Source organism: Falco cherrug, chromosome 1 (assembly GCF_023634085.1).
Source record: "Falco cherrug isolate bFalChe1 chromosome 1, bFalChe1.pri, whole genome shotgun sequence".
Taxonomy (NCBI): Eukaryota; Metazoa; Chordata; class Aves; order Falconiformes; family Falconidae; genus Falco; species Falco cherrug.
This window is the reverse complement of record NC_073697.1, coordinates 87,397,091-87,410,025: the sequence shown is the minus strand read 5'-3', so window position 1 is coordinate 87,410,025 and position 12,935 is coordinate 87,397,091. Positions and strand designations below refer to the sequence as shown.

Below are 12,935 nucleotides of genomic sequence, written 5' to 3'. Positions count from 1 at the left end.
GAGGAGGAGGTGCAGAGAAAAGAGACAGGAGCTGCAACACCAGGTTCTAACACTCTTACTGCTAGGACACAACACCCTGCAGAAATGAATTAATGCCATAACTAGCAGAGTTAAGATGCTTTCCATGTGTTTTACTAAAATCTACTAACTTGCCTGCCAGTGCTAGAAGGCAAGAACAAGTTTTCCACATAACTGATGCGTTGAAATTTCATCCAGAAAACCATTTGCTTAACTTCACCCAGCCACCAGTGGTAGCTGGCATCCACTCTCATCACCCAAGCTACATCCCTGACTGGGGAGGAAGACAGGACTTGTGTTTCCCCTCCTCTTTGCAAACCAGCCACAGGGTTTTCCTGTAACATCTTATAAACTATGCAAAGCGGTTTTGAAGCCCTAGTCATGGCTATGTAGGTTTCCATGCATGTGCAAACCAACGCATTAGGCACACCTTCAATTCTTAAGTTTTGGGAATGTTTTAAGTATTGCCATTCTGATGCACCAGGAAGGTGAGGTTACAGTCTCACGCTGTCAGGAACTGGGTAGTCAAGTGCTGCTTTAGAAGGGGCCTTCACCCGCTCACTTTCTTTACCCAAATAAGCAATGAGTGAGAAGACCCAGAGGGAAATACCTCACCCATGAAGTCCAGCCATCTCTCTCATGAGCATTCAAGAATCCCATAACCCTCATGTGACATGAGGATCACTTCTCAAATACTGAGATATGACTGTATTTATAAGATCTAGTAGCAAAAAAAACAAAGAAAAAAAAAGAAAAAAAAAAGAAAAGAAAAAAGCAACTAGATAGTGAAGAATTTTGTTTGCAGCACACCAGCTAATTCCAAAATATTACTGACTCAACAGAAAACAACTAAGGCATGATAATGCACAAAAACCAAGCAGCATTTAGAGGAAGTAATGAAACGATATTACTTTTGAAGTTACCAGCACAAAAAAAAAAAGTGTCAGTAATCCAGGAGTTCAAGGGGACATCTCATGGCCAGATGCTGTGAAAGCAGCCAGAGTGAGATTTTATAATAGTAAGCAGCATCAACACATACTCTATTTAAAAAAAATATATACGATTTACAAAGTCACTCTACTTTCACAGCATCTGGCATTTAAGTTGAAATCTTTTACAGCCCAGGAAAAGAGTGTTTGTAACTGTTCCCTCATTAGAGCATCATAAAAAATGATCTACAAAATGTTGCACGCTTAAGCTACTGAAAAACCATATCTGCGATTCATCACAGACTTAGAATGGCAGAGATCACCAAGACAGCCCATCTGGGCAACACAGGTCTCCTAAACCATATTGCTGGTTTTACAGATGAGCTGATAACCAATGTAATTGAGGCCAGCAACATAAAGCATCTGCTGAATTAAGTTTAAACGGCAATACATTCCTCCTAATTCAATATATACGAACAATAGGAGAATTATTCTGGTCACCACTGCTACCATTAGGAAGAAGGTTTAAGGAGGACAAAATACTAACAGAAGTCAGCAAGGTGACTGGGAGTATACCATGTATTTGGGAGAAAATCAGTGTGACCTGATGCAGAACCACAGTGCGTTGCTCCAAGAATTTATGCCAGTATGAGACAGTGGTGCCATGGAAGAGCTTCTAGCTACCATTTCAGCTTAAAGAATTAGGGTCTGGTTTACCAGTGATTAACAAGGATTCAGGCAGGCGTTGATGGAGAAATCCAGCCACCGGCATAATCTGTTCTATAAGTAATTTTGTCCATTCAAAACAAAATAATTTGTTCTGCGTTACTGTAGTGCAGTATGGTGTGAAGTACACCAGGTAGCCTTACACACTGATTTCCTTATAAAATCTTTCTCCACAGCTACTTGCAATTTAACTTACTTTCAAGAGCCTGTATTAAACTCCTTAACCAAATAACTCTCTCTTATTTAAACTTGGAAATCTTTCATCTCTGCATAGCATTCTGGTATAAATACTGGTTTATGTCTTTGTTAAATGCATCACAACACCAACTAGCTAAGGCCCACATGCTGCCATGCCCAGAAGCCAAAAAGGCCTTTATTCCCATAACACTGAATTTGCCGGAGAATTGTATCATCAAAAGAGAGGGATGCAAATAGCTTCAGATGCAAAACTTGCTAGAATTATTTGAAAAAACCTCTACAATTCAAACAGCAGAATAACACTGATCATACAGAGGAACTGTTTACACGTCAGGGTTCTACCATCCATAAACAAATTGTGCTGCATATCTTTTATCAGCTTTAATGAATTACAAGTTTGTAAGTTGAAGTCTTCTGAACATTCCAGATGATTCTGATCAGTGTTACACTACACACATCCAAAGTAATGCTACTTAAATTATATCACCTTCTCATTTCCTCCATATATGTATTTTTATACATATATATACACACACAAACACACACAAAAATACATTCTCTACAGTATAAAAACAAGCTGTCACATTCTGGTTTCATTTCAGGCTTTCAGGAACACCTCTTTCTCTGAACATAACAGTAGACTGGCTTTGAAAATTTTACTAAAAATAAAAGTTCAGAGCTGTACCAAGTTATTTAGCGTGCAGAGGCAGAAATTCCAAAGCTCAAAAATTCTCCAGGTTTACTTAGAACAGTTTTCACTTTATTTTTTGAACGTCAAAGAGAAGTGTTGTGATGCTAAGGATAGATGTGTGGGATTAGCCAAAAGGGAAAACTCAGGCATTTCAATTTCCTGCTGTAAGCAGGTGTGGGCTTGACTCATCAAAGAGGCAGAGAACACCACTGAATGTAATGAATTTTCATATTACTGCAGTATACAGGGAGCACTGAGTCCGCGGAATCACCACCCCTGAGTGAGACAGAAGAGATCTTGCCCAGGCATTTGTAGATATAAAAAAAACATGATTCCCCAGAAAAAGATTTTAGCCCCTGCATGCTCATCAAGCTTCTCTCAGGTACAGTTACAGTTGTTCACTACTCCGGCATGCAGACAAATGAGTAAAAAAATAATCCCAAAGCCTGGCTGCAACCTCATGAGATACATGAGACACAAAGGACACCACGAAATTTAAAACTATCAAAGTTTGAGGTTCAGTTTTCCCTTTATTCAAGTATTTGAAATACGCTCTCTCTAGTTTCAGGATTTCAGGAACTGCATTCACATTTAAACTTCTCCTCTTGCTATTTATTCCATGGATGGGACACAGGGACGAATCATCAGCCCCTCCTCATTCTTAAAAAGAAAAAACAAAATCAAAGAAAACCTTTTAACAAACTCCTATGTTCCATTTCTCACCAGAAACAAAAGCTTTGAACATAAACGAAGCATCATCTCTGCTATCCTATCCTTATGACTATTAGAGCTACTGCAATACTAATTTCCTTCTCTTACCTCCTGTAGTATAAAGTCTGTGCAATGCTATGAAAAATACATAGGCTAGTATGAAGTAACAAGGAAGACTCCCATTAACAAAATTACCTTGGAAGGCAGAGTTAAGCAGAAAAAAGTTTCCATCTGCTATGAACCTGCATATGCATCCCTAAATTTTTCTGCCATTTCTCCCACAAAGTCATTGCTGGGCACAGCTGAGCTTTGCTGAGTAACATCAGTCGCATTGAAGATGCTACTGAAACAATAGTAGTTTTCAAAAACGTGAAGAACAGGGTCTTTTTTATGCTCTGCTCCATCCTCGGGAAGATCTGAGCAAACCAAATGTATATGGAGCTCCCAGGCCAAGTCATTTGAGACAGGAAAACCCTGTATTGTCTTGTTTCACCAGCAAGAGTAGTTACATCAGATACTACGCACATGCTTCTGCACCCCCAGGAGGAAGGTACAGCTCTTCCAAGGGCCTCATTCTTGTTCAAGATGCCACTCCTCTTCTCCTAAACCATGTAAGCCCTGCTTCAATTTTTAAGCTGGATCCGTTCACTGGTCTTGCCCACAGAATGGCCCTGAAAATGTGTGTTTGCACAAGCAAGAGGGCAACTGTTGCATAATTTGGCAAAGCAACAGCCAGCAGCAGAAAAAGATAGGACCTTCTTAACCCAGTGAAGCTGAAGCTCCCATCTCACACAGCCATACCCACAAATATTTCCAGAAAGGAGAACAAGCAGTGGTGCAGTCTGATATTTTAGTTTCCTTAATTAATCGGCATTATCTTAGAAATATTAATTCTGTGTCTCAGAGTGGTATCTTAGGGGGTGAGGGGAGGAAGTAACACTTCCTTAAATTAGCATAGGCACTTCAAAAGTTTCAGGGTGGGAAGAAGCAGTAAGAGAAATAAGTTACATTATGTTCCCTACACCTTTATGGCATACTGCAAATGAAACAGGAGCTTTTTAGAAGTTTCCCTGCATATATTTGCACAATTTTGCTATCACAGAAGAAATTAACTCAGAGCAACTGAGTAACAGTTGAATGTCCCCCTGTGATGCAGGAATAAGTAAAGCCACACTGAGAACATGTCATAATCCTCACAGAGAAATGCCCTATTATTTAACACCCAAATACAGACATACAACTTTCACCCAGTGGCCTTGACCTGACTCCTACCAAAGTCAGTATCAAAACCTTAATTTAATGGCAGAAGTGAACCCCTCAGAGAAGAGCGTTTTGAGATTAAATGTTTGTGAACAGCTGTCTTAGAGATGTCCAGCCTGTGTAGTTTCAAATGCAACTGCTGAACATGCTCCCCCCCCGTTTTATCTTCCATAATGTGTATTTCTATGTTATGAAAGATGTTGAGCATACATACTTTTTTTCTTAAAAAAAAACACAAAGAAGATACCTTCTATTTTTAGCAACTGCAGCGTAACAAGCAAAAAATGCAGACAGCCTGATTCTCCCTGTACACCAGCTCACCTCACAACCTTTGGGACAGGTGGCTGAGCAACAGGGCCTTGGGAAGTGCAACTGCTGGAATGCTTTGTTTGGTATGCTTGTCCCTGTTACAAAGCTGTATAGAAGCAGGCAGACACACAAGATGGACATTACAAACCCTCACACTCCAACAGCACACAACAGCACTTCCAGGAGAACATAGTTCTTGCAACAACATTTTCAGAAACAGAACACCTGCATTTTCCCAACCTACATGTTGTGTCCTGCTGCAGCTCCAGATCATCCCAGAGACGGTAAAGGACCTCACTGTGCAAGCCCCTGTATCAAGAGGTAAAAGCAGATCCAGAGACACCTCGGTTTTGAAGTTCAGCACCTGAGTTAGGCAGTAACTGCCTAAAAAGTTAGTGTATCCACCCTCCTGTGGGGAACTACTGCCTCTGTGGCAGGAGCTAGCAGAAGGGAACGTGTGCCTCCACTCAGTTCCTCCAAGATGTAGTTCAACTTCTCAGTAACTGAGTCCTGAAACACATTCTCTTTGCCCAGCTCTGCTACAGAGGTCCCAACTGCTGGCAAGGGCTTTACTTTGGGGAGCAGGGTGATTGCTGCACCTCTTCAAGACTACAGAGCATGTCAGACCTTTTTCAGGTCTATTATATATGAGAATCCATGGGTGAACCTGATCCACGTTACAAGTTAAGCTCCCTTCTTTCTTGCTTTTTCTAGTATGACTTGCCCAACCATTTGGCAAATGATGACGCTTTTGCATGCTGCACCTCCATGAACATTTCTTCCACACGATTACCATCACTAGTACAGACTCATGTCAGGTATGTCACTAATACATTAACTACTTTTTCATCCTGCCAGATCTAAGATTTCATACTCTCTCACATCAGTATCATCCTCTAGCAAAATGCTTCAGGGACAAAGTGCTGAGGAAGGGCAGCCCTACTGAGTTCAGTGCCTGAATCTGGAACGTTAGCCAAGTATTTTCTGAAGCAGGAGTAACACAGAGCTGAAGAGCTTTTGGCAAAAGTCACTTTAAGGGACTCCTTTCTCCTTCACAACTTCATGGCCCTGAGGCAAGCCAGTGCTTAACACTTCAGATCCAGATCAAAGCTGTATGTCATATGACCAAATGTATTTTAACAGTTCCAGACTTCAAGATCCTTCTGAATTTCATTAACTCAATACTTTCTCTCGGGCCACTGCAGAAAGGCAGACTGCAGATGACTGCTGAAGTTTGTGCTGAGTTTTATCCCTCAGCAGGACGGGGAACGCCAAGGGAGAACACCAAGCAGGTGACCACCTGGTTTTTCAGCACTTGTTTCTTCGACCAGTGCTCGCAGGTACAACGCTGCTTTTGTGGCCCAGAACTTCAGAAAGCGCAACTATTCCCAGCAGAAGCCAAAAGCATAGTTGTAAGTTACTCTTGGTGATTCTTAATTATTTCACAACCGTCTTTATCTAAACACATTAGGTCTTTAGTCAATGTGGCAGAAGTCTGTTCTAGTATCTCTCCCATTTTTGTCTGTATGGATTGTGTAGGCTTGCCATTCACCTCAAAGTCATTTAGCCATTTGGCTTAGTTTTACTTGTGATAATTAAAGCTAAAAGATTACTTTCCAGAGGCCCTATAACTGCACAATTAATTTCTCTGACAGCTCACAGTTTAAAACTACTGTCTTTCATTAAGCAAAGCATTCTCTAATACACTGCTGCAGCATCAGACTGATCATTTACTTTGCAAAAAGACCTCAGAATGAATCAAGCCCTTCCTCCATTAAGAAAGATAAAATAATATATCTCTGTCTGATCTTCAACTATGACACGCAGCTTGAAAATTATATCCATAAGGGTTTTTTGTTTTGATATGGAAGAAGAATTTACAAGTTAACTGAAATGCATGACCTAAAGTGATGAACTATAATCTTCCACTCTGACTCAAGTTTTTCCTCCTATCAAAATAGAAAACCCTGAAAACAAGAACACAGCCCTACTGCACAGGTCAAGAGACATCAAACACACCTTCTTTACAGTTAGCATTCTGCTCCTTACCTCCAGGTTTTTTCCTTGTACTGAAAAAAACAAAAACCAAAATCCCTATAGATAGACAGATGCTAACTACATCTATCTAAAAATCAACATCTTATCTACCTAAAAATCGACAACCTATTGCATGGAACTTGACACGTACAGCAACTCCTCGTGAGGAAGTACAAACAGGACCACATACACAAAGAAAATCCCTTCCTCTCTAAGAAGTCCACAGGTAGCATGCACACGGAGAATCACTCAAACAAAACCAGGATTCAGTCACCTCTAGCAGGCAGGGAGTGATTGCAGAGGCTGCCTACAGACAAAGAAATGATCACTCAAGGGCCCAGCTGAAAGGGCTACTTTCCCCTCAAGGGAACCAACATCCTATTTGCATCAAGAAATGATTCAGCCTTCTGTTACCGAGCTGGACAAGTAGAACACAGCATGATCACACCAAACTGAAGCACCTCTAATGATTCCTGTGCACCGAACCTAAACAAATTCATAGATGTAGTCTCAGTAATGCATTATTGTTGCATTTTCTTATCCTAAAATACTGTGTTTTAAGTTAAAAAGGCACAGAAGAAAAAGAAGGGTTAAGAAAAAGATAACCCCTCATCCTAGTTTGAGGAGCAGCTCTACCCTGCCATCACCTGAATTTGTAGGGTTTCCTGAGGCTTACAAGGTAGATGAAGGAGGTTAACAAGATAAGCACCTATACATTACAGGACTCTATATGATCTCTATTTATTTAAATCTAGTCTGCAACAGCTTTACTCTGCAAAGCCCAATGACACTCCAAGGTAAAGAATAATATTCAAAATCTTTTCCCACAGAGCTACAAGTCCATTACAGTTACTCAGGTGACAGCCAAGAGGGCTCTTAGTTTAAGATAACATTTTGAGGGCAAAACCGAAGTTATTTCTTTGGTATGTTCAACAGCAAAACCAAAGAGAAAGCAACAGAACGCTGTATGGGAAAAGCAAACATTTAACGAATACACAATAGCAAAGCTTTCTTCTTTAAAAGCACTATTTCTAGCAGTTCATGTCAAAGAGTTCCTTAGATTTATTGAACAGGACGAGAAGGTCAAAGAAAACAATGGCTTGCTTTTTCGGGTGTTTCACCAGTTAGTGCACCAGAGACAAAAGCAAAACCTCTCTCGAACGCTCTGTTAGAAAGAGCAGCTCAGCTTTTGCTCTTAGTTCTTCGCTAAAAAATGAGAACACAAGTAAACAGCCCCTTCCACCGGCCGAGAGCCACCTCCTTCGCCCAGAAGCGGAGCCGGGCACACGCGGCCGCACACACCGCCGGAGCCCGAGGGGAAAGGACGCAAGTTTCGCACTAACCTGTTTGAGTTCCGCAGGCATTTATGCCCGGTGCCGGCTGCGCGGTCCCTAGCAGGGCACACCTCCAGCTTCCTGCAGACCCTCCGCGGACCTTCTCCTCTGACAGCCGCCAGAGCCCCGTTCCTCGGGCAAGCCCGCTCCTTTTGTAGCCCGCCCAGCAGCCTCGCCGCTGAGCCCCTCGGCAGCCTCCCCACGGACAGAGCCCATCCAGGGCAGGCACACCACCGACCGCGCCGCTCCCCTGGCACAAAACAGAACGCCAAGCCAACCCCCAGCACGGCCGGCGGCTGCCTCCCGCCAGGGCCGAGCCCTTCACATGGCTGGCCCCGGCGGCTCCGTCCCGGGGGGCGGCACTGACGGGCAGCCGCAGCCGGCGCGGGCTGGGGCGCGGCCACGCCCGGCGCGCCGGGGAGCGGGGGGCGCCCGGCGGCCGCCCGGCGGGGGAGGCGGGAGAAGCGGGGCCGCCTCTGCCGGGCCCCCGGCACCGGCCCGCCCGGTGCCCCCCGGGGTTTCCCCGCGTCCCGGCCCGCCCCCCGCCCTGCTCCCGCCGGGCTGCGAAGACAAAGAGGAAAAATGTCACCGAGCGAAACGACTGTTACCGGCGACTCTACACCCGCGAACCTGCTGCTGGGGAGGGACGACGGGGGGGACAGAGAGGCCCCCAGATGCCGTCTGCACCCCCAGCGCGGCTGCCTCGCGAATTACAGGAAGGTCTAACAAGACAGCACAAGAAAGGAAATCCTCTCACTTGCTTACTTTTTGCACTTGGAGATTAATACATCCCTAACGCACCTACACCAGCAAAAGATAATCTTCCACCACAGCCTCCTCCCTTTTCCACCTTACACAGATGCAGAGAGGCTTACAGCACAAAGTACAACTGGCCTCATTTTTTAAGAGTTCACCTGCCCACAAGCCTGCCCGCATTCATTAAATGATTGTCTTGATAAATTACTCATCACCAAAATGAATGCCAGATGTGCTGTACCTTGCAGTCACCACATTCTGCAACAACACCTGGGACCTCACTGTGTGATACAGCACAGCTTTCACGTTCATTTATTGCTAGTAAACTGGAAGTACCCAGCCTTCAACGTTCCATCTTCCAGCAGGCAGCCAGACTGCAAGCCTCCATGAAATTGCTGGGAAGGAGGAGAGCCTCCCATACTTCTTACTTGAAGATCTGATCCTTCTTGATGCCTTTTCCACGAAATTGCAGAAAGGGTAGGTATTAATAAATAGATTAAGGCATCAAGTCTGAAGAGACCTAGGTAGGTAGGTGTAACCCAATCTTGCCAGCATCTGAAGTCTTCCCCCCACTCCCCCCCCCCCCCCACTCCCCCCCCCCTCCCCCCCCCCCCCACTCCCCCCCCCCCTCCCCCCCCCCCCGCCCAGGACCACCCGGGGCAGGTGGGCATGCCTCCCCAGCCCAGGACCGAAGCCTTGCCTCCAGCTGTACACAGTCAGCCAGGCCTGAGAGGCAGCCGGCTCCATCCTCCCCAGCACTAAATGACCAGCACCACTTGCAGTCACTGGCCGAGGGGTAAGGGTTGCTTTTCCTCTTCCATATGTGGGTCCTGCAGTGAACCAAAGTAATAAATAAATCCACCCCTGAAACAGCTGGTGGCTGGACAATGGTAATTAGGGAGTGAAAGCTACTCCCTCAAATTATAGAGACTACCTCTGGAAAACAGGGCTAGTCAGAGACAGCAAGACCAGCCATAAAGCAAAAAGGAAGGTACATTACAATTTAATCTTCTTCAATTATCAGAATAGGTGCCTTTGTACAGTGTCTTTTCTTCCCAGCTTCAGGTTCCCTGAAAATACTAAAATGTGCCTCCAGTATCAGTGTAATTAACATGTTAATTAACATCCTACCAGATCAACATGAAAAGGTGGCATCTCCTATACTGACATTTAAGACCAGAAGGAAGGTTTCAGACCTATTTAATCCTAAATTCAGCTTTCCTGTTACTGCCAGTGTCAGCATTCCAGCCAAACATTAGAGCTAAGGTTTTCATTTTCGGGGCAGAGAACAGGGCAGAACTGTGTTACCCAACTCCAATCCTAATTTGTTTAAAAATAAATGCCAGAAAGGTTGACAAGGGCAATAGTAGATGTTCCACAAGGTTTAGCTGAAGCAAAGTTATTTGCTTCACTGGAGGGAAAGAATATGCTCTATCTACAGCGGAATGATTCAGAGGCAACTGGTAGTGGCCATTAATAAAATACTTGAAGGCCAAAGCAAAAGGGACACATTTTGCATGAGTCTCCCGGACTTTTGTACAGCACTCTCCCCCCCTGGCCCCTTCTCCTTGTCCAACTTTTCTTCGTTAACAAACGAAAATAGCTCAACTTTTGTTGAGGCCATGCTGGCATTGAAAGTACCATTCAGTTTAAGCATGCACATGGATATGTGCCAGACCTTTATACACTGTCAAAGAAAAAAACGTTATAAAGTCTGTATCTATAGGGCACTGAAGCAGCTACTCTTGCATGCAAAACGATGAAACTGAAAACCTTCCTGGATGGACTTGCCAATTCTTACTCACATAAGAAGTCTCTCATGTTGTAAACCCACAGGTATTTGTCCAAGCTATGCAACATTAGCATTGCTGAATTTTGAAGTCCCACCTTCTGGAGTTAGGTTGTTATTTAAAAACATAATTTTCCATTCAAAACTATAAGAGATGTTTGTAGGCTTTCTGCTTGTAAAGTAAATTTTGAAAATGTTTTGACTCAAAGCCAACGCTTTTTTTATAATTATTTTTTTTAAAAAGGCAAAATACATCTCAAGCCCTCTTATTCCTTAGCTGCTTGCAATATTTTACCAGCTCATATAATTCTGAATGCTGGGACTTGGCAGTGCTGAAGTAAAAGAACTAATTACCTAAATAAGAGTAATGGATTAGATCCCTAACATTGTACTGAACTTCCAAATTCTGGCAACAAACACTCTATCCATTAGTATCAGACTGCTGACTACATCACAACCTCCCCCCCCCGCCCCCCTTTTTTTAAATGAACCTTAATTTCTTAATCTGTCACATTTTTCCCAGCTGTAAAAGTAGGGTGAAAACCTTTCTTCTGAGAAATTAAAATCTTATAAATAGGAAAGGGTTTAATTCTCTGCAAGACGGAGTAGTACAGTATCTGGGCCAAGCTCCTTTTTTTTTTATTTTCTCCCATTACCTTTAAAAAATTCTCCATCACTAGTGCTGCACTACAGATTGATCTGCTCTCAGAGGCAGTAAAAATGAAATGGTTTACAGCTCTGCCTGGAAACATAACATATGGCTTCAGTGATATGTAACTTCCATAAACCCAACAGAGCAAGAAGGCACAAGATGAATCAAAAATCCCAGCTAACCATATAGGCAAAACACCACAACCATCCATGGCAACTCTCTGAATTAGATAGCCTACATTCATATAGGTACTTCCACGCTGAGGGTATTTTGTTGCCGTTCTGTGAATTTCAAGCAGCAAATATACACGGTGAGAGGACTAAAGAACATGATGTGTCAGTGTGCCCTACTGTAACGATTCTAATACAGACAAATGAAAACAGACATTGTATCTCCAAGATAAATTTTGAAATTGGTTTTCCTGTTACCATTTCCATAATTTTTAAATATATTTGAAAAGTTATGTAAACCCTTTCAAAGCATCCATACTTGCTCCAAAATGGCTGTGTGACTCTAGTAGGACAAATCCACCAGGATACTTCTAACACTTCCATCAACGTAGTTTTGACAATGTTTTTGCTTTCATACTGCAAGGTTAGAAATGGAGATGAAGCCAGACTGCCTCAATCAGGGACTACTTGTGTATAAATGGAGGATGATTTTATGTGCCACCCTTCTTTAAGAATCCAGTATTAAAGAAGATGTCTAAAGGATCACAAGACTGAAGAACCACATGGCAAAGAGGAAGCAGACACACCTTCTGCAGAGGGACACGATTAGGTATTTCAGTAAGTTCAGGGGTTTTTCATTTGTATACAAACACAGCTTCCATCTTGCTACCTTTAATATCAGTCAACTCCATTTCATCCAAGTTGTCATATGACAGGATGAGAACAAGGACAGCCTGGTGACAGCACTGCTTACATTAGAAATAAAGGACAGAGGAAGCTACATGTCACTGCATATAGGTCGCAGTTGAATAAATGACCTATGTTTCTTCCCAGCAGCTTGATTTAGATAAGAATCAACTAATTTTACAGGAATAAACCCAGAAAAACCTCCTCCAGTTGAAGAAAAAAAATTTTAAAATACCATTACTTTTATAACAGAATGACAACAGCAAGGAAAACAAATCAAATTTAAGGTTGGTACTGTGACCATAATTTCATGCTGTAGTTATTGGAAAGGAAAACAAAGACACTCAAATGCAGGAAAGACATATGCAGTATTAACCATTTTTCATTTCTTCGATTTGGTTTTAGTTTTGGATTTTCCACATGATTTGTGCTGTATTTGAAGCTGCACATCACAATCACTTGCTCAGAAGACACCAGCTTAACATGTCATTCTCTCACCCAGAGGGCAAAAATGTGGTTTGCCATTACACACTGGATTGATAGCCGTCTGTACAATCAACTGATTTTTATGGTAATTACTAACCTCCTCAAACCAAAACCTGAAGCTGTTTTGGATTTTCTTCTGAAGAGATAATTAAGGTCTCTGTATGAAATTTTATTGCAGAGCA

At 42.9% G+C, this 12,935-nt stretch overlaps 1 protein-coding gene across 12 annotated transcripts in view; it reads right to left on the bottom strand.

The window, feature by feature from the left end:
* Nucleotides 1–12,935, bottom strand: part of ARVCF (ARVCF delta catenin family member) — a 290,084-nt gene that overhangs the window by 147,834 nt on the left and 129,315 nt on the right. The window contains exon 1 of one of the 12 annotated variants that reach the window (XM_055703699.1): nt 8,223–8,731. The exons of 9 other annotated variants lie outside the window; for them this stretch is intronic. In XM_055703699.1, coding sequence (XP_055559674.1) covers nt 8,223–8,243 — 21 coding nt within the window. In that variant the 5' untranslated portion in view covers nt 8,244–8,731. Of the gene's footprint in view, nt 1–8,222; nt 8,732–12,935 lie in introns of those variants that run through there. 2 more of the 12 variants (XM_055703768.1, XM_055703719.1) reach the window with 2 other exon arrangements.